Source organism: Magallana gigas, chromosome 1, assembly GCF_963853765.1.
Source record: "Magallana gigas chromosome 1, xbMagGiga1.1, whole genome shotgun sequence".
NCBI classification, from domain to species: domain Eukaryota; kingdom Metazoa; phylum Mollusca; class Bivalvia; order Ostreida; family Ostreidae; genus Magallana; species Magallana gigas.
In genome coordinates this window covers 75,648,575-75,676,536 of record NC_088853.1, presented here as the reverse complement: position 1 = coordinate 75,676,536, position 27,962 = coordinate 75,648,575, and the positions used below count along the sequence as shown (strand labels likewise).

At 32.4% G+C, this 27,962-nt stretch overlaps 1 protein-coding gene and 1 long non-coding RNA gene across 20 annotated transcripts in view; one reads left to right on the top strand and one right to left on the bottom strand.

The window, feature by feature from the left end:
- The first annotated feature begins 7,942 nt into the window (after window positions 1-7,942).
- LOC136272875 (uncharacterized) overlaps window positions 7,943-27,962 on the top strand; it is a 36,129-nt gene continuing 16,109 nt past the window's right edge. The window contains exon 1 of the long non-coding RNA XR_010710935.1: window positions 7,943-7,983. This is a non-coding gene — a long non-coding RNA (uncharacterized lncRNA). The remainder of the gene's footprint in view (window positions 7,984-27,962) is intronic.
- Window positions 12,447-26,707, bottom strand: LOC117686116 (uncharacterized). Of its 19 annotated transcripts, none has more exons than XR_010710913.1 (13): window positions 26,145-26,706; window positions 25,812-25,930; window positions 24,791-24,915; window positions 23,821-23,967; window positions 23,349-23,559; window positions 21,763-21,852; window positions 21,308-21,400; window positions 19,041-19,133; window positions 18,714-18,806; window positions 17,941-17,998; window positions 17,280-17,413; window positions 16,937-17,020; window positions 12,447-15,174 (listed from the first exon to the last, which is right to left on the bottom strand). XR_010710913.1 is itself a non-coding variant. In XM_066075818.1 (11 exons), exons 7-11 carry the CDS (start codon window positions 21,360-21,362, stop codon window positions 17,008-17,010), a joined length of 312 nt encoding a protein of 103 aa, XP_065931890.1. In that variant the 5' UTR covers window positions 21,363-21,400; window positions 21,763-21,852; window positions 23,349-23,559; window positions 23,821-23,967; window positions 24,791-24,915; window positions 25,812-25,930; window positions 26,145-26,707; the 3' UTR covers window positions 16,935-17,007. The 19 variants fall into 19 exon arrangements, 1 of the variants encoding a protein (XP_065931890.1); XR_010710933.1 differs by lacking the exon at window positions 21,763-21,852 and adding an exon at window positions 19,633-19,699 and having other exon boundaries at window positions 18,732-18,806; XR_010710930.1 differs by having other exon boundaries at window positions 18,732-18,806; window positions 26,145-26,698.

The following is a 27,962-nucleotide window of genomic DNA, read 5'->3' as shown; positions in this document are numbered from 1 at the left end:
ATCACAGTGAAAGATATTGCGTGCAAAAGGAAGTATATTCATTGTCAATTGAACCAGGGACGTATATACTTAGTATATACGTCCCTGATTGAACCAAGTGCATTTCTAAAATGTATCACCTGTATCAGTGCAATTTCGGCTTGGGCGACCTTTAAAGTTTAATTTTGCGAATTTTTTAATGAATTTGGACAATTTGATGAGAACGCAGGGCGAGATTTTTACGAACGACTTAATTTAACATGACGTCACGCGTCATCGACATTTCCTGTCGTATGGATTAACAGTGAAACCGACTTCAGAGAGTGGGGAGACGTTTATCATATACATAGACATATTACGGGAATTTTTGTGCAAAGTCTTCATAAGTCTTTTAATAGTTGAAGATAAAGACCATTTATTAGTTGGAATAGCTGTCTGTAAAGATACGTAAGTATTTTAAAGAGTACGGGGTATTGTGCATCAGAGACATGTCTCTGTTGTGCCAGTTGTGCATTGAGAAAAGTTGCAATTATCATACCCAATACATCCTCTTGATTTAGATTCATTGCTTGAAATTATTTTATGCTATTCAAAAATAGCTTGATAAAGCTATTATATAAACGGTGTGACAAGTTTTGTTTTTGGAAATAGCTGAACAAATTGCGATTTTTTTTTTCATTCAGTGCTTATGAATTTCATATGTTTATGTATTGAAATTTTTGCTACTTTTAAGTATTTAAAAGATCGGTTCCTTGATGTTAATGTTTCTAATTTCACACTAATTTGTTAACAGCTGGTTAAGACATCGGTGAAACAAGTCGTATTTCTTGATTTAAACACATTTAAAACTTAAGTGGTTTGCACATAGTCAATTATTTTCATTAAAATTACTTTTAATTAAAACCTTGGAAAGTTTTTAATTTGAGTTTAGGAGCAATAAACATAGACGAGCATCAGTCATTAAATGATCGTGTTAAAATTGTCAAATATAATGGCTGCCAATGAGCTGGAATAATAGTTTTTAGCCCCTAGTACCACTGATTCATCTTTCATTTTTCACTGATTTTCTTATATATGTGTGTAATGTGTTTTATATATATATGTGCACACACACACAGTACCATCAACGCGGATCCCGTATTTTCCACGCACCCCCACGGTCCAAATTGCAACGCGGTTTAAAACAGGGGTCTCAGGTAAAACCGCGTACCCCCGCGGTTGGGTCGTCCAGCAAATCAACACCGCTGCGGTCTTGACGATAAATTACAGGTGAAAAAAGGATCGGACTGAAACACGAGTTATCTCCCTCGACTAGAAAATAATAGACAGCTACTCGTAACTACATGTATACATGTATATAATTTCATGTAGTGGAACTATTTAAAATAACATATGATGGATTTTTAAAATGTTGAATTTATTGCATGTGTTTGATTAAAATCATTCATCAATTCTATTTCATTTATTAGTTAAATTAATTGAAAGGATTACTCCACTGTTAAGAATTCATTCAATTACAGGTGACACATTAATGTCTGGCAGTCAAGATTTATTAAAAACTACATGTAATGAACACTTATTATAGGAACAATATGTCACTCAAACTTAGATTTTTTGGGTGCGTCTTTTAACCCCAAGGAACCCCAAGGAACCCCAAGGATACCCCAAGGAACCTCAAGGATACCCCAAGGAACCCCAATGACAAAAATTAATAAATTTTAATACTCAAGGGGTCTTATTGGACTTCAAGGGTCACCTCTTAGTACCCCAAGGGTACCCCAAGGAACCCCAAGGATACCCGTAAGAACCCAATGGAACCCAAACGATAAATTTATTAACCAGTGATACCCTAGGGTCTCATTCAAATCAAAGGCTTACCCCAAGGTACCCTAGTGATAGAAATTAATAACTATTTATACCCAAGGGGTCTCATTTGAATCCAGGGGTCACCTTGTAGTACCCTAAGGATACCCCAAGGAACCCCAAGTAAACTGATAAGAACCCCAAGTAACCCCAATAATAGAAATTAGTAACTAGTGATACCCCAGGAGTCTCATTATACCCCTATACCCCCACAAATGAAGTTTAGGGGGGTATATTGGTTTCACCCTGTCCGTCCGTCTGTCCGTCTCTCTGTAGATGCAACTTTGTCCCCCCTATAGACTTTTTTAATTACTGCATGGAACAGTCTGAAAATTTATACATATGTTGATCACCATCTGAAGATGTGCACCTGTAATTTTTTTAGGATCAGACAAGATTTAATGATTTTATGACAGTTTTCATTTTCTTTATTCTATATATTGTTCACTGATGTTGAAAAGTAAGGGAGGTAATCCTTACAGATTTTATTAATTAATTTATAGCATTAAAACAGCCTAAAATATATTTATATAAATACATTCAAATGGAGGTTTTTTTGTCTTTATGCGTTAACTAAATTTATCTTTTATAAGGCCTAACAAAAAAAATGGTTTGTTTCCGCTTTCATGCTGAAAAAAAGTAGGGTCGGTCGGTCGGAAATTTTTTTTTTTTTCAAATATTTTTTTTCCCTTTAATATTGCATTATCCATACATGCCGGTTAGATACTGACACTGCTGAATGGTGTAAAATGAAAAATACTTTTAATATCATTCCTGGCCTTAAGAAAACACAAAAATGATATTATATATCAGATACTTCCTCTGCCAACGATGAGAGCATTATTAAAACCTACAACACATGGAAACATACAGCCATTTTGAAACAAAATGTTTGAGTTACACTGATTTGAGAAGAGTAACTGCTTCAAGCGTTTTTGTGACCAAAATTTTGAGTAATTTTTTTTTTCCAAATCGGATAAAAACGGAAATAAACGATTTTCCATCAAAAATCCTTTAAAAAAGTTTTGAGTCGGGGGGTAAAAGCTAGGGTCGGTCGGGAAAGCGGAAACAAACACTTTTTTTTTTTAGGCCTAAGTATTCTATCAACTGACAATGCAGAATTTTGTTTGTCAATGATAAATTCTTAGGAACTGGCTGAATTCATTTGTCCCAAGGGGGCCATTATCTGAGCCATGGTTTAGATGGAGCATGTGTGTATGGAAAATTGATAATCTGTAAGGTGTATCAAGAGTTATAAATCTGTATGATTAGGGTATCTTTTGGAGTTCCTTGGGATTTATGTGGGGTTCCCTAGGGTTTATAGAGGTTTTTAGAGGCGTGTCTGGGATACCAATGAGTCCCCAGTGGTATCAAGAATTTTTAATTTTAATTATTAGGCTATATCCTTGGGGTTCCATTGGGTTCTATGGGGTATCAAGTTTTATGAATCTGTATTATAAGGGTATCCTTTGAGTTCCTTGGGGTATCCATGGGGTTCCGTTGGATACCTAATGGTGTCTTGGATATCAAAAAGCCCCAGGGTGTATCCAGAGATATAAAATTGTGTTATTAGGGTATCCTTGGGGTTCATTTGGGTATTAAAAGTTATATTACTGGGTATCCTTGGAGTTCCTTGAGGTATTCATAGGGTGTGTCAGGGATAACAATGGGGTATCTGTATTATTACTATTAGAGTACTATTAGGGTATCCTTTAGGTTTCTTGGGGTACCCATGGGGTTCCCTGGGATACCTTGTGATTTGTCTAGGATATCAAAGAGACCCAAAAATTATCAAGAGATATCCTTGATATATAACTCTCTTGATATCCTTGGAATTCCGTAGGATATCAAGAGTTATAAAATTTATATAACCAATACATGTATAAGAGTATCCCTAGAGTTCCTTGGGGTATCCGTGGGTTTTGTCTGAGATACCAATGAGTCCCCAGGGTTATCAAGAGTTTTAAATTTGTATTACAACGTATTACGGTATCCTTGGGGTTCTATGGAGTATCAAGATTTATGATTCTGTATTATTAGGGTATTCTTGGAGTTCCTTGGGATATCCCTGGGGTTCCCTGGGATTCTTAGAGGTGTATCTGGAATACCAATGAGTCCCCAGGGTTATCAAGAGTTTTACATTTGTATTACAATGTATTACGGTACCCTTGGGGTTTTATGGAGTATTAAGAGTTATGATTCTGTATTATTAGGGTATTCTTGGAGTTCCTTGGGATATCCCTGGGGTTCCTTGGGATTCCTAGAGGTGTATCTGGAATACCAGTGAGTCCCCAGGGGTAACAAGAGTTTAAAATTTGTATTATTAGGGTATCCTTGAGGTTCCTTGGGGTTCTATGGTGTATCAGGAGTTATAAATCTGTATTATTAGGTTATCTTTGGGGTTCCTTGGGGTATAATTGGGGTATCAATGGTAAGGGGTGACCCTTGTACTCTAATGAGACCCACTTGGGTATCAATAGTTATTCATTTCTATCATTGGGGTGTCATTGGGGTTCCTTGGGGTATCCTTGAGGTTCCTTGGGGTTCCTTGGGGTTAAAAGACGTGCCGGATTTTTTTACATGGTGACAATTGTGTAACATGGTATTTTTTTTTTAGTAAAGAAATTGTAGAGTGTCATGTCTCACAAAGGTGACAGAAAGTTGCAATTTTTTAAAATCTAAATCTAATTTAAATAACAGTTATTATTCAGGTCCTTAACATATCTTTTAGATTAGAAAAACATGTGGTAGGCTTACTTAATCAGGTCTGCAATCTGGATCTATTACACAGATGTATTAATAACATCTATAATGGTAGGATAGACAGAGATAGTGAATGCACAATTCTGGTTGCTAATATTTTGAGACGGCCATTGCAGTACAATTTATCTATCAACGGACTAAGAGCAATATAATTTCTGCTTAATATGCTCATACAATTATTTTCATTTGTTTGAAAAATGTAGTAAACAAACAAAAGAAGCGTTTCTGTATAATGGCGATGTATTGAATTATGATAGCCAATGTTCTTCCTGTATAAAATGTGACAAAATTCCGTTGGGGTGTATAGTAATAGGGTCGTATATATGAGTCAATGATAGTTTTTCACAAACAATTTTTATAGGAAAAATGTGCATATAATATTCGGCAAATTACTGTTAACACATGTCAGAGAAAGATGATATACAAACAAACAAAGCTTTGTATTCAGCATGCTTTAATGGTCTTAATCTTAAAATGCTCTTTAATATAGCTACAATCTCGGCAAGTTTTCTACAAATATACAGTACTGTACATGGTTGAAACTGTAACATGGCTTTGTCCATGATCATTTCAACAATGTTGTATAGATTAGTGTTGTTACATAGTTGCCGACTATCGAAAAATCGTCGCTGAAGGCAGCAAGTTGGCAACAATCAATAGTAAGTTTTTATCATCGATAGTCGCGAAAATTCAGTCACGTGACACTCTAACGGATGACCTTTTACTGCGTAGCAATATCCTTAAAAAGACTAAAGTATTATCAGAGATATAAATAACTTGTTATTAATGTCTCTGGTATTATATACAGTGGCCAACCTAGGGGGCGACCTGCTCGGTAACTTCGCCGGAATTTCCAACGAAAGAGAAGTTAAAGTCGCACTTTATTCTGAGTTTACGATCTTGTTAATTTAACCCAAATGCAATAAAATGATAATTATCAAATTCATAAGACGTTTTTATAAGCTCAGTTAGACCCTGTTGTGATTAGTAACTTGCAACTGTCTTATCTTCATGTGTTATAAAAATAGGTGATACTGTGCATTGAAAATTACAATCGATGTTTTTTACATTTCATGCCATTATTACAATTAAGTTTGATACTTGTAATTAGTTAATAATACTGCCAAATTATTGCTAAAATAATCATAAAACGTTTGTTTACAGTTGTCTTCAAAATTAAACAGATCTGCTACATAACGGTTGTAATTGGGTTAAGGGTTGCACTAAATATACCTCCAAAACACAAAAAAGTACATGGACTGATTTTATTTGTCATTTAAGGATTACGTTCACTCAGGGTTTGAGATTTCAAAAAATATTTTTACAAAGTTCAATATCTGAAGTCCAAAGTTGTTTTAAAAAAACAAAATAACAACGTTATTAACAAATATCGATATTGATATCCATGATTTGTTTATTTGAGGAAGATATGCTCCGACAAAGGTAGATTAATATTAAAACAGAGGAAATTCAGACGAATTTTTTCATTTTCTTTTTTTCTCTTAAAAACTTTCTGTTGTGATGTAATTGCAAAGGTTAAGTTTCTATATGTTTTTTCATATCATTTTACATATTTTATGGTTGTATTTACTCGTCAATAATTTTATATCACTGGCTGGCACGCGATTGGAAAAATCTTTAAAATACATGAAATCGATTCAAGATAAAATATCTCGAAATTTTGATCATTAATCTTATATAATGTTAATGTCAACAAAATACAGACAACAAAAACAGTTTTAGACAGTCAATGGTTTGGAGTTCCTATTAGTGAGTTTTTTGTAAAACTCGATCAAAAATGGGTACAATTTTGGAAATTGATAGAGGAAATTCGGACAAAATTAAACTTAAAATATGAGCTTAAAACAATTCAGTTAAATATAAAATTAGTAAAGTTATTCGTATTTTATCATTTCCCAACCTACAAATTGTTTTATTTATTTTTAATAATTACAAAATAAAGAAAACCTTGAAAATGGTGGACAATTTTGACAAATTTTGACAATTTTTTCAAAAAAAATTCAGAGGTCTGACATTAGCAGAAAAAGTAGGTCATTGACCTAGTCATTTGAAAGTGAAAAAAAGCACCACAAGTGTGGGACTACAATGTAGAATAAGTAGTTTTTCGTTCCTATTAGTGGATTTTTTTTCGCCCTTGAGTAAATGTAATAAGAAGAAGTGCAAAACATTAATATATAAAATGTGTGAATGTATCAGATCAATTAAATTTAACAAACTGGATAAGGTTTTACAAATTTTAGAAGTGTTATTGTCCCCCGCCGCAAGGCGGAGCGGGGACATAGAAATGCCGGGTGTCCGTCTGTGTGTCCGTGTGTCCGTCCGTCATACTTTTTTGTAAGCGCTCTCATGCCTACAAATTTTGACGGATTTTCATTGAATTTATACCAATCTTTATACCACTATTACCTTGGTCAGGTTCGAAAATCAGCATTGGTCGATATTTTTTGTTGGAGTTATTGGTTTTGACCACAATAATGACTCTGTTTTATCCAAAAATTGACCTTGTAAGTGCTCTCATGCCTACAAATTTTGACGGATTTTCATTAAATTTATAGCAAATGTTTTTACTACTAATACTTTGGTCAAGTTCGAAAATCAGCATTGGTCGATACTTTTTGTTGGAGTTATGGGATTTTGACCACAATAATGACTCTACATTTTATCCAAAAATTGACCTTGTAAGCCCCCTCATGCCTACAAATTTTGATGGATTTACATGAAATTTATACCAAATGTTTATACCACTAATACCTTGGTCAAGTTCCTAAATCAGCCTTGGTCGATACTAGTATACTGCTTGACCGGCGGGGGACCCAGGAATTCTATTCTTGTTTTTATTAATATCTTGCTTCTAATCCAATATCAATTAAAATTTTGCCCTATGTTGGCCTCTAAGTATAATATTAAATTCATTTGAAAATAAGTTAATTAAAAAAAATATTTATATATAAATTTAAAAAAGGTATTTTCTTTTATGCTGGTATCTTTCATTCTTTGACAAAATGGAAAAAAAAATTGTGCTGGAATTTGAAAGTTTACATAATCGATTTTATAATTGATTGTGAGCTGCCGATTCAATTTGATAATCGATAGTAAAATTGTTCCGATTTTATAACACCAGTAGAGATGTTGTTTAAGTTACAAGCGATATTTTATTATGTATTAAAGCGTCTCCGGGATATAACATATGAAACCTAAACTTTAAACCAATATGATGGATGCATAATTTTGTTTTGATTTGTAAATTTTAGAGCAGAGCCATTTTTCTGCCTTGTAACCCAGGAGGAGTACTTATTAATATCAAAGAGAACACGTTTAGAAAATCAAGGTTGCTGTGAAGGTGTGAACAGCTATAAGGTGAGCACTAACAAATCAATTTTTTAAAGATTTTTAGCAAATTATTGTTTAGATGGAACAAAAAGGGGCATGGTCACAATTTTGGACAATATTTAGTTTTCTGTTTTTAATTATTTTTAGCTCACCTGAGCTGAAAGCTCAATGTTAGCTTTGTCTGTTGTCCGTCTGTCAGTAAACTTCATTTTCAATATCTTCTCCATAACCACTGGGCCAATTTCAACCAAAGTCTCTCTTAGGGAAAGGGGATTCAAAGTTGAGAAAATTAAGGATCTCTCTCTTTTCAAAGGGAGATAATTAAGATTTATTGAAAAATTTTGAGAAATTGTTAAAAATCTTCTTCTCAAAAAATATTTGAACAGGAAAGCTGAAACTTATGTGGAAGCATCCTCAGGTAGTGTAGATTTAAAGTTGTGAAAATCATGGCCCCCTGGGTAGGTTGGGGGCCACAATGGGGGGTTGAACTTTTAAATATGAATATATAGAATAAATCTCCAAAAATCTTCTTCTCATAAACTAACCAGCCAGGAAAGCTGAACCTTGTGTGGTGCATCCTCAGGTAGAGTAAATTCAAATTAGTTCAAATCATGATCCCGGTGGGGGGGGGGGGGGGGGTTCAAAATTGGGAAGAGACAAAAATTTAGATAGGAATATAGTATCTTTAGTGAAAGCAACCTCTGATAAGGCCAAAAAAAAATATTCCTGTTTCCTGTCACTTGACCAAAAAAATTAGGGTAGGTAGGTAGGAAAAAAAAATTATTTTTAAAAACTTGGAGCATGTGTGTAATAATGAGAGAGATGTATATTCCCAGTGTTCATAAATACCCGTAGATGATTTAAAATTTCCAAAGGTCTTTGTATTGTTGATGCATGTAATGTATAGAAAACAACAGGCAAAGAAAAAAATAGATTAATTTTTTAATTAAAAATAAAAACTGATATTATTTGCAAAATTTAATCTACGTGTATGAATGTATTTATCCTTTTCTGGATAAATATTTTTGTATTGTATTAGGCCAAAAAAAAAAATATTCCTGTTTCCTGTCACTTGACCAAAAAAATTAGGGTAGGTAGGTAGGAAAAAAATTTTATTTTTAAAAAATATTTTATTTTTAAAAACTTGGAGCATGTGTGTAATAATGAGAGAGATGTATATTCCCAGTGTTCAGTATGTAAATAGATGATTTAAAATTTCCAAAGGTCTTTGTATTGTTGATGCATGTAATGCATAGAAAACAACAGGCAAAGAAAAAAAAATAGATTAATTTTTTAATTAAAAATAAAAACTAATATTATTTGCAAAATTTAATCTACGTGTATTGAATGTATTTATCCTTTTCTGGATAAATATTTTTGTATTGTATTAGCTTAATGTCAATATCAACATGATTAATTAAATCACTCTCTGTACTTCCATGTATTTGGGGTATTAGTCCAACCCTTTGACCCACTTACTACCGTACGTTATGTAGAGGATCTGTTTAATTCTCAAGATAATATAGAAAGCAGTTTTATGATAATTTTAACATTTATTGCAGTTATTAACCAATATCAGGTTATTGACTAACTGTAAAATCAGGATTTAAAGTAATAAACATTGTTTTTGTAATTTCCAATATACAGTATGTTGTTACATCACCCGTATTTATAACCCCTGAAGGTAAGATAGTCGCAAGTTATTCACCACAAGGTATAATTATGCAGTAAAAATGTAGATTAATTTTCTATCATTCTTTCGCCAGTGAGGTTAATTTACACGATTATGAACTCAGAAGACTTGGTCATTTTCACTTCTCTTTCTGAGGAAATTCTGGTGAAGTTACCGATCACCACCATGATCACAAAAAAACTTTTAGGGTCGGAGGGTAAAAGATAGGGTCGGTTGGGCGACAGGAAACAGGAATAATTTTTTTTTTGGCCTAATGTAGATTCAAATTTGTTCAAATCAAAATCTCTAGGAGTAAAGTGGAACCACATTGAGGATCCAATTTCTACAAAGGAAAATGTTTTAATATATGCAAGCATTTTGATATACTTCGTCAGAACTTCCGAAGTGGTCACCTTTCGTATGCGGTCATTTTATTTCATCCCGATAAAAAATCCTATATTGTTGCCCTCTAAAGAGCGGTCAATTGTCTAAAGCAGTCATCATATTTTGATCTGAAACTGTACAGTTAACATGTATTAGGCAGCTATTTTGGTCGGTCACATGATTTATACCAAAGGATTTTAAACATGGCTTCCGAATTTCAGGTAATAAATGTAAACAATAATTATACGCCTGAGGTGAGACAACCCAAATTAATCGATGTACTTATAATACATTGTACATAATTGGTAGATAAAATAGATACGAATGTGAATCAAGTAAATTGTTTAAACATGTATTAACAATATTTGATTTATAAACATGAATGAAATAGGTGTCAAAAATGTCCATGGCCAGGCAAAAGAAAAATGCTCGATTTAATGATATGATTTTGACTTCAAATACAGTCTGTTAAAAAATAAATTGTTGATTTGTATTAACAGTGTTTGTTTTTCTAAATATATTGTACTAATGAAAATAGTTAGTGTTATTACTGTGAAAATGTCAGTGACAAGGTTTTACCACGTAAAGACTTTTTTCAATAATTTAAAAAATATAAACAATTGCATGCACAATGCATTGTTATGTATTTGTACTTATTTGTGAATATAATAGATACTCAATAAAAAAAATTCAATTACTTTATCTATCATTTTGATACATTATGCTAAATATCAAGTATATAATAAAAGAAATAATCCAATAATTGTTTTAGTAAGGTATTTGATGATGGCAGATTCGTTAGTCTCTATTCAAAGGTCACCTCTGTTAAGCGGTCCTTTTGGGTGCCTCCATCAAGTAACTGCTTAATACAAGTTTGACTGTATTGCTGATTCTTTAAAATTGTTTAGAATCATCTATGACCCCTGGATTAAATTCTTGGGACTCGCAAGAGGTTTAGAGTTTGATAAAGGTTTATACTACATGTATATATAAACAATTGTTTGGGATGTTTTTGAGAACTGCATAGCTCAACGTGTGATATGGCTATAAAATCATCCTGTTTTAAAAGGGACCTGATTATAAACATAAGAATATCCTGGGGGAAAAATAGATTTTTATTTATACAGGATCTACATGTTTTATACTACTTGGCTGATAGTGTGTATTGTGACTCCATTTAGGTGATTTTATGATGCCTATTGATTTCAGGTGAGCGATGTGGCCTATAGGCCTCTTGTTAATGTGTACATTACTTAAGAATGGTATTTCTCACGGTCATCCAAAATTAGCCATTAAGTTATAATCATGATACAGACGTAACAATCCCTTGTTTCATATGAACAAAGCCCATGCTATGCTTTGTATACTATGTTTATATTTATGCTCTAGAGAAGATGTACTGTTTTACTTTTTATGCCCCTCCCATGAAATGGTTGGGGTATATAGTGTTACCCTGTTTCTTTATTCCATCCTTCTTTCATCGTTCACTTTCTGATCATTATCTAAACATCCATTGCACACATTTTAAGTGAAATTATATATATATATATATATATATATATATATATATATATCTATATATATATATATATATATATAAATCTGATTTAGGCATTGAGGAGACCATACCCTAAAATGTAGTTTAGGGAGACAATATACAAAATTTTTATATGTGCATATTTTTTATTGCAAATAGTCATTTAGAGGTCTTCAAGATTCAAATAACTTTACATGTGTTTTAATTTTTCAATATATCTTGTCCTTAAAAAAATACAGCAAAAATGGTCTCCTTAATATTTTGTTACTCTCTCATAAGGCTTAAGGAGACCGTGCATATATTTTCATATATATTTTTTATGGCTTAAGTAGACCATTCTTTTTTCCCATAATTTTCATGATTTGCAAGTGCTCTATCATTTTTTATCGCCACGCAACATAGAATTAAGATATAATGCAAGGTCACTGTGTACATGTGCATGTATATGTAAGCTTTGTTAATATCTCACATAGTTGATGGTGTGGACTTTTAATATTCATAGATGGTCATTTAGAGGTCTGTGGAATGGCAATAATCTCACATCTGTTTTAATTTTTCATTACTATTAGCCCTTAAAAATATACTATATTGTCCCTCTAATATTTTGCTACTGTCTTATGCGGCTATGGGATACCGATAATACATTTTTATTTATTTAATTAATTAGGGTTTAGGTAGACCATTCTTTTTTTTACCATAACATTCGTGATTTGCAAGCCCTTTAATTTTCACTGTCCGGTTTTTTTTTCGCATGTCACGAAATTTGCGAAAATGGGGAAAATATGTAGCATTTTAAATTTGTGTCCCTACTGAAGATTATCTTCTCAATTCAATCCATTCTACATGTATCCTAATGTGTTTTAGAATTTCACATTAATAAATGAAAAAAAAAAAACATTTCAAGTTCATGAACAAACTTTACTAATCATCAAAACTAATTTCAAATAGATTTCATTTATAATTTATGGACCAGGGTGTAAACATTAGTTCAATTTTGAAAGTTTAAATAATTAATCATTTCAAATTTATTAATAGAGCAATCATTTCCATTCAAAATTCAGTGTACATAACATGTCCATTATTTTGGTGAACTTGCAGTTCAATTACAACAGTTTCATTTTTTTCTGTGCAACAAAATCCTGTATGTAAGGATCTGTAAATTTATGAAATCAAAATATTCATAATATATTTTCAACCTTCATATTTCAAATTTCATACATTTCAAGAAAATAAAGCTTTTAAAATTGATTTACTTATTATTCTTCATAATTCATATATAACAATAAAAAAGGTGATCAAAGATCACGTATTGAATGAACCATTCATTAATAAATGTTAATGAATAACATTGATAATAAGTACACATGTAAGAAATTGACAAAGTTTAAAAGTTACTCTGGGAGCAAAAATGACTGATCAAATGCATGGCATAAAAAATATTAAAGGACGAACAGGGTTATGCAGCTAAAAAAAATGCAAAATTTTCAAACATAAAGACATTAGGATGTCGTCTGCAATACATATCACGTTTAGGGGCCACTTTCTTGCCTTATAAGAAACAAAGGTAATCACAGATTACAAAGCACCGAGACGAGGCATCACCTTTATAAAGCATCACCTTTATGAGACCACCTTTATCATATTACCTGAAAATCATAGCTAATGATCTTGGATATCTATGGATACTGTTTCGAAACAATATCATATTACTATATCATATGTTAAAAAATTGGATAATAATCATATGTTCATTTCATATATTAATATAAGATACACACATATAATATTAAAAATAAAATACTGTAATAAATAATGATGCAATATGATATTGTAACATATGATATGACATAGTGTCATGTTAAATACATTATTGCATTTGATCACATAATACAATATCATAATATATGATACAATGTCATATCACATGATACATCACAATTTTGTAACACATTATATTATATTGTATACTTAAGTATGATATTGTATGATATTATATCATATTTGATACATAATATGATATTGTATCATAAGATACAATATAACTTGATTCAACATTGTATCAAATCATATGATACAATATCATGTGATACAGTAATATATTATATAATACAATATCACTTTATACAATATCGTATCATATGTTACAATATTATATATTTCAATATCAAATAATACTATTTCATGTGACAAAATAATATATTATATAAACCAATTTCATTTTATACAATATCATATCATGTGATAAGATATTATATATTACAATACAATATTGTATCATATTATACCATATTAAATATGGCAATATAATATGAAACAATAGCATGTGATAAAATAGTATATAATACATTATCATTTTATACAACATTGCATTATAATAAAAAATACTTTACATTACAATATAATGATACAATATCATATCATAATGCACAAAAATATTGATACAATATCCTACTAACTTTTTATAATATAATATATGATATAACATTGTATCATATAAAACAATAGTGTATCAAATCTGACAATACTATATCATATGAATCATGTTATATCATTTAACAACAAACACATCTATCAATCAGGTTAGAGTGAGGTAGGATATTCTTTTTAAACATCCTTGATAATAGAGATCAGGATCTGAAACTGAAGCAACCTCTATGATTCATTTATGTTATAGTTAAATTAACTATGCAAGCTATTGTCTATAAATCATGTGACCTGTTCCAAAATAACTAAACCTCATCCAGCATCCAAAACCTATGACTCAGATTCGGCATTCAAGCCTGCCAGATGCATCAGTATCATAAGACGCATCATCAATTCAAGTTTGGTTAAGTTAGGACCAGTCATTACTAAGATATATTTTTAGCATCCTTGATTATGAAGATCAGGCTCTGCATCTGAAGCTACCTTTGCAATTCATTTATATTATAGTTAAATCAACGATGCAAGTTTGAAATAGTACTAAATAAATTTAATATATGACCTGTTCCAAAAAACATAACCTCATCCAGCATCCGAAACCTATGGCTAAGATTCAGCATACAAGCCTTTCAGGTGCATCAGTATCTTAAGATGCACCATCCATGCAAGTTTGGATCAGTAGTAATTTAGAAATTGCTATCAAAGGCCACCTGCACCAAAAACTTTAACCTGTTCCAAAAACCTTAACCTCCAGCATCTAAAATTCATTGCCCAGATTCAGCATCCAAGTTTTTCAAGTTCATAAAAAGGTCCAGATGCATCATCCATGCAAGTTTGGTGAAGATAGGACAAGAAATAACTAAGATAAAGGACCTGCAACAAAAACTTTTACCAGGTCCGGACGCCAACGCCAGCAGTATAGCATAAGTTCCCCCGAACTTCGTCTCGGTGAGCTAAAAATAAATTATCATACATGCCCTACATCTTGTTGTTACATTACAGTTACATTATATGTAAAATGATGAGATTCATGTTTGCTTTTTCATTGATTTCATTTCATTTAATTTTTTAAATGTCCTAAGTCTTGTTGTTTTTCTCTCGTTGAAGATTTTAGATCTAATCTTCAAAAATTTGGTCCTCTCATCAAGCCGTTCCAATGAATACATTTCATGTTTTTCCAAAAACTCCTGGATTCCTCTTTTACCTTGAAAAGATTTTAAAAATAATATGAACAATCAGAATTATTATATTGTTACATATTCATGTAAAAAGGATAATACCTATGTATAGATTCAAGGCATACCATACTCTGTATGGTTTTTGCTTCCACTACTTCTTGCTGAATATTTTGATTTTCATAAATACATTCATGCTCGAACTACATTCATCCACTTATATGTCAAGATTATCTGTTTTGAAATGCCCCCTCTACCGCTTTACGCTTCAATACACAACCCAAAAATAGAAAGCCTATAGGGATTTTGCATTGCATCGGCCATGAAATAGCCTGGATGACATAATTGAAAAATTGTATGAGGTATTTCAAGTGGGTTCCGAATGGTGAAAAGATGTAAACATTTCACATTATAAATCTCCATGAGAAATTTGTTTCTATTCCTGTAACGGTCACCTGAGTAGCATATAACCCATACACAAACTTGTCGAGGAGTCTCATATATGCATTTAATTAATTACGTTTTATTCTGGAGTAGAAAAATTATAAATTAGTAATGACGGCCACCTCCCTGCCTGAAATCTTTCAAAAAGAACTGTGAAACCTACAATTTTGGCAAAAAACTTAAAAGATCGGGTCTACAAAATCATGAATTCAGTTTCCTTTCAGGTGTGTGGGAGTAAAAAGGATAATTTTTTAACATTATATGCAATAACACCTTTACATCCATTTTGGCCCTGCCCTAGAGTTAAAACCCATACTCCAGGGGACATGAAAATTAAAATTTCAGTAGAGGACTTCCTGGTAAACATAATTATAGGTCAGTTTTTTATACAGATGTGTGAGAATAGAGAAGAAAATGTTATAACATTATATGCATTAACACTATATTGCCTCCCCCCTCATGTCCTGATCCCCTGACCCAGGGGCCATGAATTTTACAATTTAGGTAGAGGAGTTAGTGGACATCGTAACCATGTATTCAGTTTTTTGCCCACATGTGTGGGAGTAGAGAAGAAAATTTTTTAAGATTTAAAACATTTTACTATATGGCCGTATTGGCCCCACCCTAGAGCCTGAACCCCTGACCCGGGGGTCATAAATTTCACAATTTTGGTAGAGGGCTTCATGGACTTTATAACCAGATATATATATATATATATTTATATGGGAGTAGAAAAGAAGATTTTCTAAGATTTAATACATTTTTACTATATGGCCATATTGGCCCCACCCTAGAGCCTGAACCCCTGACCCAGGGGTCATGAATTTCACAATATGGACATCATAATCATGCATTTAGTTTTAACAAATATATATGGGGTAGAGAAGAAGATTTTCTAAGATTAAATACACATATACTATATGGCCATACTGGCCCCATTCTAGAGCCTGAACCCCTGACCCAGGGGCCATGAATTTCACAATTTATGTAGAGGGCTTCATGGACATTATAACTATGCAACCAGTTTTTTCCTAACATGTGTGGGAATAGAGAAGAATATTTTTTTAAATTTTGCTCTTTTTTTGCAAATTTGGCCCCACATGTGGCGCCCCGGGGGTAGTAGAGCCATGAATTTTACAATTTAGATTCCTCTCACCATAGAGATGCCTCACATCAAAAATGGTAATAATCAGCCCTGTAGTTTTTAAGAAGAAGTTAAAAATGTAAAATTGTTAAGGCACGATGCACGATAACGAACGAAAACGGATTGCAATAAACTCAGGTGACCTAAAAATTGCTAATTCATCAAATTGTGGATAGATAGACCAAGCAACAAAGATATATCACCTGAGCTGCTTTTAGTCTTCTTGGCTGCAACTGGGCTTGCAAGAACTTTAGTTCCATTATCATCTTCGATCTCAAAGAAGCACTCTGTAATAACAATATCATGAATATCTTACTTTGCAAATACTAAGGACAGGCATGCATAAAACGTAATGAAAAGAGAAAACATTATGGATGGGTTTTAATTATTAAACGATGCAAATCAATGTACCATTGTCATCTTAAATAAAGAAGAAAATTATTGAGAAAAGTTTTTATCATTTCAATAATATGACTTCTATTACCCCCCCCCCCCCCCCCCACCACTACCACACACAGATTCACACAAAAAAAAAAGACTGATCACCTTGTGGTGTAACATCCGATGCATTTGCATTTCCACTCTCGCAGGGTTTGGAATCAAATCTTCTTCAGTCACATGTGATTCAGGTGCTGTACTTGGACCTTTAGGATTGTGCACATGTAACTCCGACACTCACCCTTTTAGATAAAATTTCAAAAATGTATACAAATACAAAAATTATTTAATGAAGAAAAAAAAAAAAGAAATACATACACAGTGACCACACTAAAGCACTGCCCATATGCAAATGTGGGGGTATTTTACCCAGTTTTAAGCTTAAGTGTAAATTTTCCCTTACATGTAAATAATCCCTTTTACAGTATTGAAAGTGGTACTCAGCAAATGTTATTAAACACTTTACATTTTCATTACTATCTGAACATTTCTTGAAAGTCAAATGGAATTGTGCACTACAGCCTCTGTCACAAGTCACAAGGAAATAACTCCATCTATACATTGTCATTCAAAAGCCAGAAGCCTAACACCTAGCTGCAATAATGTAGCCCTCTCCTGTTTTTTTTAGTTTGTTTTTTTTGGGGGGGAGGGGGGGGGGAGTAAACATCAGTTATAAAAAATCGGAGAGGGCTACATTGTTGCAGCTACATATGTATGACTATCCTATTATCAAACAAGAAAAACATTCACAAAATAGATTGAAACAAACCTATCAAGTTGACTTCTTTCATCACAGGAACTGAGAGAGGGAAAACAATGGTATGGAACTGCAAAAGATCAAAGAATCGTTATTGCATAAATAAAGTTTAAAACAAGAAATCTTTTAAAGAAACAGTTGCCCCTTTTGTGGCTTTATCAATCTTAAAATGATTACTTTCTTTCACAAGTCAAAATTAATTATTCTTACTAGACTTTGACCCGTGCGTGCACGGGTTGACATTGCATATGATATCGGACATTCACTACATCGACGCACCGTATTGTTTACAATTACATAACCAAGCTTTAAGCCTACAATAATGCTATTAATTTCACTACACTCTGCTTAGTTATAATAATCTGACAGGAATGCCTCCCATATACCCGTAATGTAGCAGAAAATTGTAGAATCGCTCCGAATCGATTTTTGAGAAAAATAATGAAGTTGTATTGAAAATAACAGTCAAATTATTCATAACAAACCATTCTGAGGCTGTAAATACTTTTCATCTAAATATTTAATTCATATTATTGAAGGATTCAACACTTTTTTGCTCGCTTCAAAATTACACACCATGTTGATATTCGGATCTCTTGGGATTTTACTCTAACACAGTGTATTTATATTCAGGAATATTATTACATATAGGAGAATTTATTACATCCATTACATTCCACTCATATCATGGAAATCAAATGCATTATCACAGCATTAGGGAGACCAGACAAACATGTTAATTGTTATACATAATAACGTTGCAACTTTGATTCTAATTCATTTACTTTGTTCAAAATGCTCACTGTTTTCTCTGAGGTTCAAGATGTCCTGTTTTTCCATTGCGTTGCGGCTAGCTCTCAATAAATCTGTGGTGGACTCTGTATAAAAGTACTAATATATTGTATTGTAAATACAAGCTTCAACATTTACTTTTTCAATCATTGCAAATTTTATTCCTTATGACTAATTAAAATAAATATTACAAATATATTACTGGTACATCCATTACATTCCACTCATATCATGGAAATCAAATACATTATCCCAGCATTAAGGAGACCAAGCCCCAGGATCACATAATAACATTGCAACATTTAGTTTAATTCATTTACCTTGTTCAAAATACTCAGTGTTTTCTCTGTGGGTCAAGATGTCCCGTTTTCCCATTGTGTTGCGGCTAGATCTCAATGAATTTGGGGTGGACTCTGTAAAAAGTACCAATATATTGTATTGCAATTTCAAGTCTCTAAGTTTACTTCTTTATATCATTGCTAAGTTTATTCCTAATGATTAATAAAAATAAATATAACAAATATATTACATCCATTACATTCCACTAATATCATGGAAATCTAATGCATTATCACAGCATTAGGGAGACCAGACAAACAATTTTATTATACTTTCATGTTAAATGTTAAATACTGAAATCTGATTGGTTTAGACGCAGTTGGTAATCCGTTCTATTACCCTCAGCGTTAGCAACACACTTGGCAATTGGTAACACAACGAACTGTTACATGCGCTTAAATTATGAGCGTATGGTTTGTCGTAGAATTTACTTCATTTCTAAATAAAAGCAGTAAAATTTTCTTTAGAAATAAGACATTCAGTAAAATAAAATGAATAGTGCCTGTTTGGGAGGGTATCTATTGAAATTGACACCCCTCGAAAACCATTGTCAACCTCCGCTCACTGCTTTACCTTAGGGTCAAGCTGTCCTGTTTTTCCATTCTGTTGCAGCTAGATCTCAATGAAACTGGGGTGGGCTCTGTAAAAAAGTACCAATATATTGTATCATAAATACATGCTTCTAAGTTTACTTCTTTTTATTACATACTTAGTAATAAATACAGGTTTTTTGCACATGTGATACAGATGACATCACAAAATCCGTATCGGCCTCCGGGGCTGATACAGGTTATCAGCCCTGCAGGGCTGATACGGATCCGTAGCACACCCCTTGCGGAACTCCTCTGCCTTTTTTCGCTTCGGCATTTTTTCAATGTTTACAGACGAAAAATAAAACATTTTCAGTTACAGTCAACATTTTTAAGTGCAGTTGAAAACTTCAAATGCTAGCAAATGTTTTAAAGCAGTGAACTTTTAAAACATGATGAAATTCCGTTCTGTAGCTTCATGTTTGTTAAAACAAGAAGAACTCATATTTTTATTAAATACATGTACAGACTTTTTTCGAATGATATGAATAATCAATTTGTTCAAGTTGATGGGTTTTCTTTTTAAAAGTTATTACTAAATATGTAATAAATATAATAATAGATACCCTTTTCCATATCACAGCTTGTATCAGCCCTCGACCAATATCAACCCTCTGGGCCTTCGGCCCTCGGGGCTGATATTGAAGTCTCGGGCTGATACAAGCTGTGATATGGAAAAGGGTATGTATTATTCTCTATATCTCTTTGCAAAACTTATTCGTAATGACTTATACATGTACTTATAAGTATAACAAATATATTACATCCATTACATTCCACTCATATCATGGAAATCAAATGCATTATCACAGCATTAGGGAGACCAAGCCCCAAGATCACGAGCAATCTTAGACTTGAGTAGTAAATTGCACACTGTCAGTGGCGTACATGTAGCTACCATGTATGCTTATATGCCTGAGCATGCACATCATTTGGGGGAAAAATCAGTAAAAAAATAAAGAAAGAAAAAAAAAAATATAAAAAAAGAATTCAAGTATTAAGGTCCATACTTAGTTATTCCATCAGCCCGTTTCCGTCACTCGGTCCTACTTTATCCGAAATCAATGCTAAACAAAGACGTATTAAGCACCAAATATAGCCACACAATATGGTCTTAAAGTACCATATTAAAGAAACAGTACACAATGCATGTACCTAAAAAGGCAACTATTTATTTTGCAGTTGAACTTAGTTTTACACATTTTAAATTTCCCCGATAAAATATCACAGCTTTATTGAGATATTCATTACCATAAACTATGTGAAAATGAACTTAAAAATAAAAGCTTTGAGTGGGTCAAAGGCAAATGTCAAAAAAAATTTCTTCTTTTAACTTTTAATAAGTTTTGTGATTTTATTTTATGCCTAAACTATAGCCAAAACAATTTTAACTGCCTAAAAATAGGCTTAAATAGTAAGCATTCCTTTCAATTTCTGCTTAAATTTTTGGTGTTAAAAATCGTCAGAATCCATGAGCTTCCAGGGGCTTTCGCCCCCTGGGCTTTGTCCTGGACCCACTGGGGGCCTCATGGTGGCCCCCACACCCCCTGCCATTTTAAGCATGCACTTCGTTTAAGGTCTAGCTACCCAACTGCCTGTATTAATGTTTCTTGCTTAAAAACATAATAACATTGCAACATTGAATTTAATTCATTTACCTGCTTCAAAATGCTCACTGTTTTCTCTGAGGGTCAAGATGCCCTGTTTTTCCATTGTGTTGCGGCTAGCTCTCAATGAATTTGGGGTGGACTCTGTAAAAATACCAATATATTGTATTGTAAATACAAGCTTCTACGTTTACTTTTTTAAATCATTGCAAATTTTATTCCTAATGATTAAACAAAATAAATATAACTGTTACAAATATATTACATCCAGTACATTCCACTCATATCATGTAAATCTAATGCATTATCACAGCATTAGGGAGACCATATCAACATGTAGATTGTTATACACAACTACATTTCAAAGTATATCTAGTTAATATAAATGGATTTACTTTAGTCTGAATTAAAATGACTGGGCTCTCAGCCTCTTGTTCTTTCAGGTATTTTTTGCAAAGTGAAAATGGACTGCAGATGCAAAATTATTCTTTAAATAATAACATTACCCAAAACCTTTTTATTTTCATCTGATTCAGAATCAGAACTTGGCGAGTAGTTTGATACACTAAATGGGTCAGAATCCACATCAGAGGGAACTGAAAGAAATTAAAACAATATAGAAAATTTTCTTTCATAAACATTCATCAATTATTAGTTTACCACATTTGGTAATTGATGTTTCTTTTTTATAAATCAGACAACAGACCACTGACTAAATCAAACTTTTCAGCCATGGTACAAAAACAAAACTGTACCAATATTCAGTGAAAAATGAATTCCAATTCAGATTGATGCTTAAATTAACTAACCTACCAAATCTGATAATTCTATGTAAATGTATATTTTTCAAGAAGTACATTCTGTAAACAATTTGCAAAATATACATATTTACTACAGAAACAGATTTTGTAATTTATCTAACAAAAACAATTTTGTTCTGCAAAGGAGACTCTCCACATTAGTGACAGATTCACAATGCACACTGACTTATATTAATTATAGCTTTTTGTTGGCATGGATGTTAGCGCGAGTGGGTCATGATGTGGGAAGAAGTTGGGGTGACTGGAGAAAACCCACGTGTCCAAGCAGGCGACCAATGTACCCTATCATATACAACAACTGTCGATCATGGGGATTAAACTTGGGTCGCAGTGGTGATAAGCAGGTGCATTGTCCACTGCACAACTGGACACCTCTTTCAAGCTTTTAATTTAATAGTGCTTGATAATGAAAACAAAATAAATCTATTCAGGTCAGCACAAGAACCGTATATAATGTTAAAATTGAAAGAAAATCAAACAACTATAAACAAAATAAAGTGAAATAAAACCTAACAAAACCATTACCAAAATCAAAAGGATCACAGCCTTTTCTGAAATCAATCAAACCTAGTACCGGTAAAAACATGTACATGAACAGGGGCTAGTGTTGTCACGATGATTGAATTTCAATCAATGATCAGTTGAAAAGGTTGTTGATTTATCATAATCGATTTTAGATTTTATAATCAATTATACTCAGTCTGGGTTTATTACATTAATATTATACCTATCATTTTGTTTTCTAATCTGTATTTAATGAAATGAAAACTGTTGTGAGCTGGGGGTTTTCTTCAATCTCAAAAGATGTGTAACATTCTACCTAATAAAAATACAGCAAAAGTCTTATAAGCTTTTAAAAGGAAGTGAAAATAGCACTTATATATTTTAGATTATACATAGCATAAAATTTAGTGCCCCATATTATTGAATTTAATATAATTTGTTACCGATTCGATTATTGACCGATCATCAGATGGCAAGAGACAACCAATTCTGCTGATTAATTGATCACGATTTTTAACCTATTTAACAACATTAACAGAAGTTTTAGGCTTGTTTTCAATAAAAACATATAAATTATCTATTCTGATACTTTTTAAATTCTTGAGAAAAACCTATTTTTTATATTAGTTTAAAACAAATCAATGTACGAAAAAATGCAAAAACAAAACCAAAGCCAGATAACAAGATATCCAAAGCCTGATTGTAAATCACTTAACTCTCTCTTAATAATTATTTTTTGTGTATAATTAATCCAACCATTTTCCTACCTTGCTGCGCCACCGCAAGCTTTTCCCATCACAACCATAGTCATATACATGAAGTATCTCTCCCCCAACCACAATGTCTCTCTTAGCAAACAATCATAGGTATTCCCTTCCATTAAACACTCTGAGTTTATGGTGGAGTTTGCATCGTCCTTGCCATCATTTACAAACTGGCAGATACATGTATGGTTGTTCACTCCTGACAGCATCAATACTACAGTGTACATAAAAAGAAATCAAACCTTAAATAAGAAGCATATAATTACTGGTATTTTTGCTTGACTTAATTAGAATTGTTTATAGTTATTTCTAGAAACATTACTGCCATACATAAATGTTAAAATATTACATTTAGCTGCAGGTCTGTATCTCCTGGTCTGAAAAAAAAATTTGGATAAACGTTGCTTCAATTTTTTTTTTCACATCAGGAGCTACATACCTCCAGCTTCATGTAAATATGTATAAATCGTATTACAAAAGTTCTTTTCCATTATATTTATAGATAAATATTTTGTTTTCTGTGCTTGTCTTCAATCTCTCCTCCCCATCCTGTCCTTTTAATGTTTCTCCTGCAGGAGAAAATCTCCACTGACATGACTGGTTGTGCTAATAACTCCAAAACCTACATTAAAACCACAAGCACCTGTGTGAAAGCATTGTTTATATGTAAAGAAAACTTTTGGATTCATAAACATCTACATTAAGCCCCATTCACAATTGGCGTACGAGCACTTTACAACTCTTTGCGATCGGAATGTTTAGATTCGCACGAGCTCTCTCATATATTGCATGAGGTCTCGCATTTGTTGCATGCGTTTTAGTGCTTGCATCAAGTCTCCTTAAAAATTGTGGACATGCACACTATTCAGACGCGACTGAATGCGATCCAAATCATCGCAGTGAAATGCACGAACAATATATAGTACGAACATTTTACAACATTTTGTATACTCGCAAGAGTGCAGGTGCATGATTTTTAAAGGTCATAAGATGAATCGCTGCTGTAGAGAGAGAGAGAGAGAGAGAGAGAGAGAGAGAGAGTTGAATGTGATAATAGTCTACCATATATCATATGTGCATGTTCTAGTGAGAACATACATTAAATTGGTAAACAACAAAATATTTACAACCATCGACCATTTCTAATGCTATCATGTATGAAACATGTCATGTTATTCTAATAAATCAACAATTACAGGGGGAAGGGCGCCCCGGGTGCGCATAAACATTAAAATTAATACAAGTATCAAAAAGTAGTTTTAAAAGTGTTGCTACATTGGTCATGCTTCTGGATTGAATGTTCTTGAGAGCACATTGTGCACAACGCTGTGTAATCAAGACATACATGTTTTGCCTGGTCAACAGATCACACTCAGCCCAACGGGAATCTGCGGACACATTGTTTACATTATTATTAATCATCAAAAGCCAAAAATTTTACAAACCTGATAATATCCGAAAAGCCAAACGAGAGTGATACTATGATGTCACATTTGTAAATGTGGGTCACAAATTTTGTAAATGTGGGGTGAGCATCCCGGTTGTAAACATGGAGGCCTGACTATCTTGCCTATAATAAGTCAATTCGTACATAGAATAGTCGGCTATCTTTCCACTATACAAGTGAAAAAGAGCAACTGATCTTAATTTGCTTTTAATTCATTTAGGTAACAAGGGGTACATGTACATATATCTACATTACGTACATAATTAATTTAAAACAATATTACTGGTACATATAACTGTAATATAGAAAATTCTTCATGTCGATCTATTTACATAAAGCGACATTCTTCGGTTAACTTTTCTGTCCATTTTCAATAAACTAGCTATATAATTACGGGGATTTTACAGCCTTTTTTTATTTTGAAAATGCCAATTTTTTTGGAATTGGGAAAATTGTATCGACAATTTCATGCAGTTGGGAGAAATCATATGTTGCACACATCATGATTTCTGAATTTATTATCATAATGGAAAATCAAAGAGCTAGACTTTAATTGAATAGAATCTAATTAACTTCACAATATAGATATATGTATAATATTCCTATATTTAGTTATTAGAACAAGTCTTTTTCCCTGAAATAAACACCTTCAACACTGGTCATAAAAAGTATATTACATTATTAAGAATTTATCAACATCCCCTTTTAAATTGAGAATGTATTTTTCTGTTTGAAATATTTCATAACATTTACCTTTTACTTTTATATCAGTCTAGTGTGTGTAAAAAAAAACATGTACCATTTACAGTACTGTACTGTATACCACAAAATAACGATGTTTTAGAAAAACAGAGGAAAATCGGATTAAAAGTTGGTGATGTTTACAGCGTGTTTGGAAACTTTTATGACTGCAGTTTTGCTAAATGGGTTTAATCATTTGTTAATACTGAACATTTATGGACATTCTGGTTATTTTACGAAGTATTTTTTGATAAGAAATAAACATAAGAACTATTTACCAGTTGGGGAAAAATACTGCTATACTAATTGGGATCATAATTTGGACAGCTGCTGAAGTGAACTTATTTCCAATTGGGAATGGGGACGACTTTTGCTCTGGAGAAGGTACTGATAAATCCTTGAATTACATATTACATCAAACGTACAGTGGAAATGAAAATCATGCTTTTATTGTTAACTTCGTTTCGAATGTCCTCGAAGATTAATCAACATTTGGTGTAAAATAGTCAAGTTGCACACATTATCGCCCTATTTTATTTGAATATTTAAAAAAAAAACTTCATAAAAACATTACCTTGTTCAATTGTAGTAGGATTATCAAAAGTACTTACCATAAAATGGCTTTGATTCCTAAAAGGCAACACGCTGGCGTTAAAAGGTCCATTGTTTTAACCCGAGACGTTCCGAGAGTACTCGGAACAAATGGCGGAGAGCACTTGCCAAATGTTCAAACATGGTCAAGAAATTAACGACTTTTTTTCTAGTTAGGCTTTATACATAAAAAGTGAAAAAGTATTTTGAAAACAAGTTCATTTAGAATAATTAAAGGCTAAACAAATTATATATGTTAGATTTTTTGCAATATTGCAAGTTTTCGTTGGTCTCCTAAATGCAGAAAAATAGTCATTGCTAATTATTCGATGGAGGCAGATTGAATTCCTTTTTACGAAAAAATATAGACAAAAGGCAACTATTGGATGTCAAATAATAGACACATTGATGCATTTTAGGCAAAGACACACCGTTCATTCATTTAAAGATAAGCCAATTACATTTTAGACAAGGTCAAAATAATACGGAGACCAAAATATGTCTCCCTAATCTACTGGTCTCCCTAATAAAGATAAAATAATACAATCGGTCTACCAAATGCATAAATCAGGTATATATATATATATATATATATATATATATATATATATATATATATATATATATATATATATATATGGATGTATGTTATGAATATACATGTTGAGTTCGAAGTTGGTTGGTCTGATGATTTTTGACAGAGTTATGCCTCTTGAACTTCGTTCGAAAAAAAATGGGAAATTCACTTTCCAATCATTAATTCAACAACCGTTGCACACAATCAACTCAGATTTGGAATATGAATGTATCTTATGAATATATATGTTGAGTTCAAATTTGGGTTTGGTCTGATGATTTTTGACAGTGTTATGCCTCTTGTACTTTCCGATTATAATCTCAACAACTGTTGCACACATTGAACTCAGATTTGGAATATAGATGTATCTTATAAATATATTGAGTTCGAATTTCGTATTAACCAAAAACTGTAATGCTAATTTGATCAGAATTAAGGCAATTGTTGCTCAGGTGAGCAATGTGGCCCCTGGTCCTCTTGTTTTTAAAATTAAAACCTTTTTTATGATCAGCATTTACGATGATTTAAAATCCAAGATGTAGAATGAGAACATTTCAGGTGGACACAATAGTTCGAATTTCGTATTTTCCAAAAACTGTAATGCTAATTTGATCAGAATTAAGGCAATTGTAGCTCAGGTGAGCGATGTGGCCCCTGGTCCTCTTGTTTTTAAAATTAAAACCTTTTTTATGATCAGCGTTTACGATGATTTAAAATCCAAGATATAGAATGAGATCATTTCAGGTGGACACAATAGTGTTTTTGAAAATGAACAAGGAATTGTACTCGTGAAAAGATGAAAACTAAATAGTGGTAAATACCTGGTATTTTCTGATACATAATTGATAATTGAACAGAATGTTCATAACTTACTACTGCTTTGATTGTTTTAATAGTAATAACACTCTGCTGAATAACGGTTACTGTGTATACCTGCAAAGCTAAATGTCTTTATTAAAATACAAAACTTAAATTGACTAATTGTGATATTTACCGTTTTTTCCTTTTTAAATTAAGTCAATCCTGTTAATAGGGTAAAGAAGCCTGTTTTTAGCAAAAAAAATTTTTTTAAAGTATAAATAGGTTGACTGTGAAGACTTGATAAAAAAAAATTACTGCAAGTTTGAATGAATAAATGGTTTATAACCATTTAAACAGGAGCTTGGACTTTGGGTAGTTGTGTCAAACAGCAATGTGACGTAGGCCTGTCTATTTCATTGTTTGCTATTGAGCCATGGCTCTTTGAAATCAACACAATTTG

What these genes read in the sequence shown, in the direction of transcription:
- LOC117686116 (XM_066075818.1), bottom strand. Translation starts at nt 21,362, where the DNA reads ATGGAAAAACAGGGCATCTTGACCCTCAGAGAAAACAGTGAGCATTTT. An exon ending in CAGTGAGCATTTTGAAGCAG is followed by an intron (nt 19,134 to 21,307) that starts GTAAATGAATTA and finishes TACTTTTTACAG; the next exon opens with AGTCCACCCCAAATTCATTG. An exon ending in CAGTGAGCATTTTGAACAAA is followed by an intron (nt 17,999 to 18,713) that starts GTAAATGAATTA and finishes GATCTTTTGCAG; the next exon opens with TTCCATACCATTGTTTTCCC.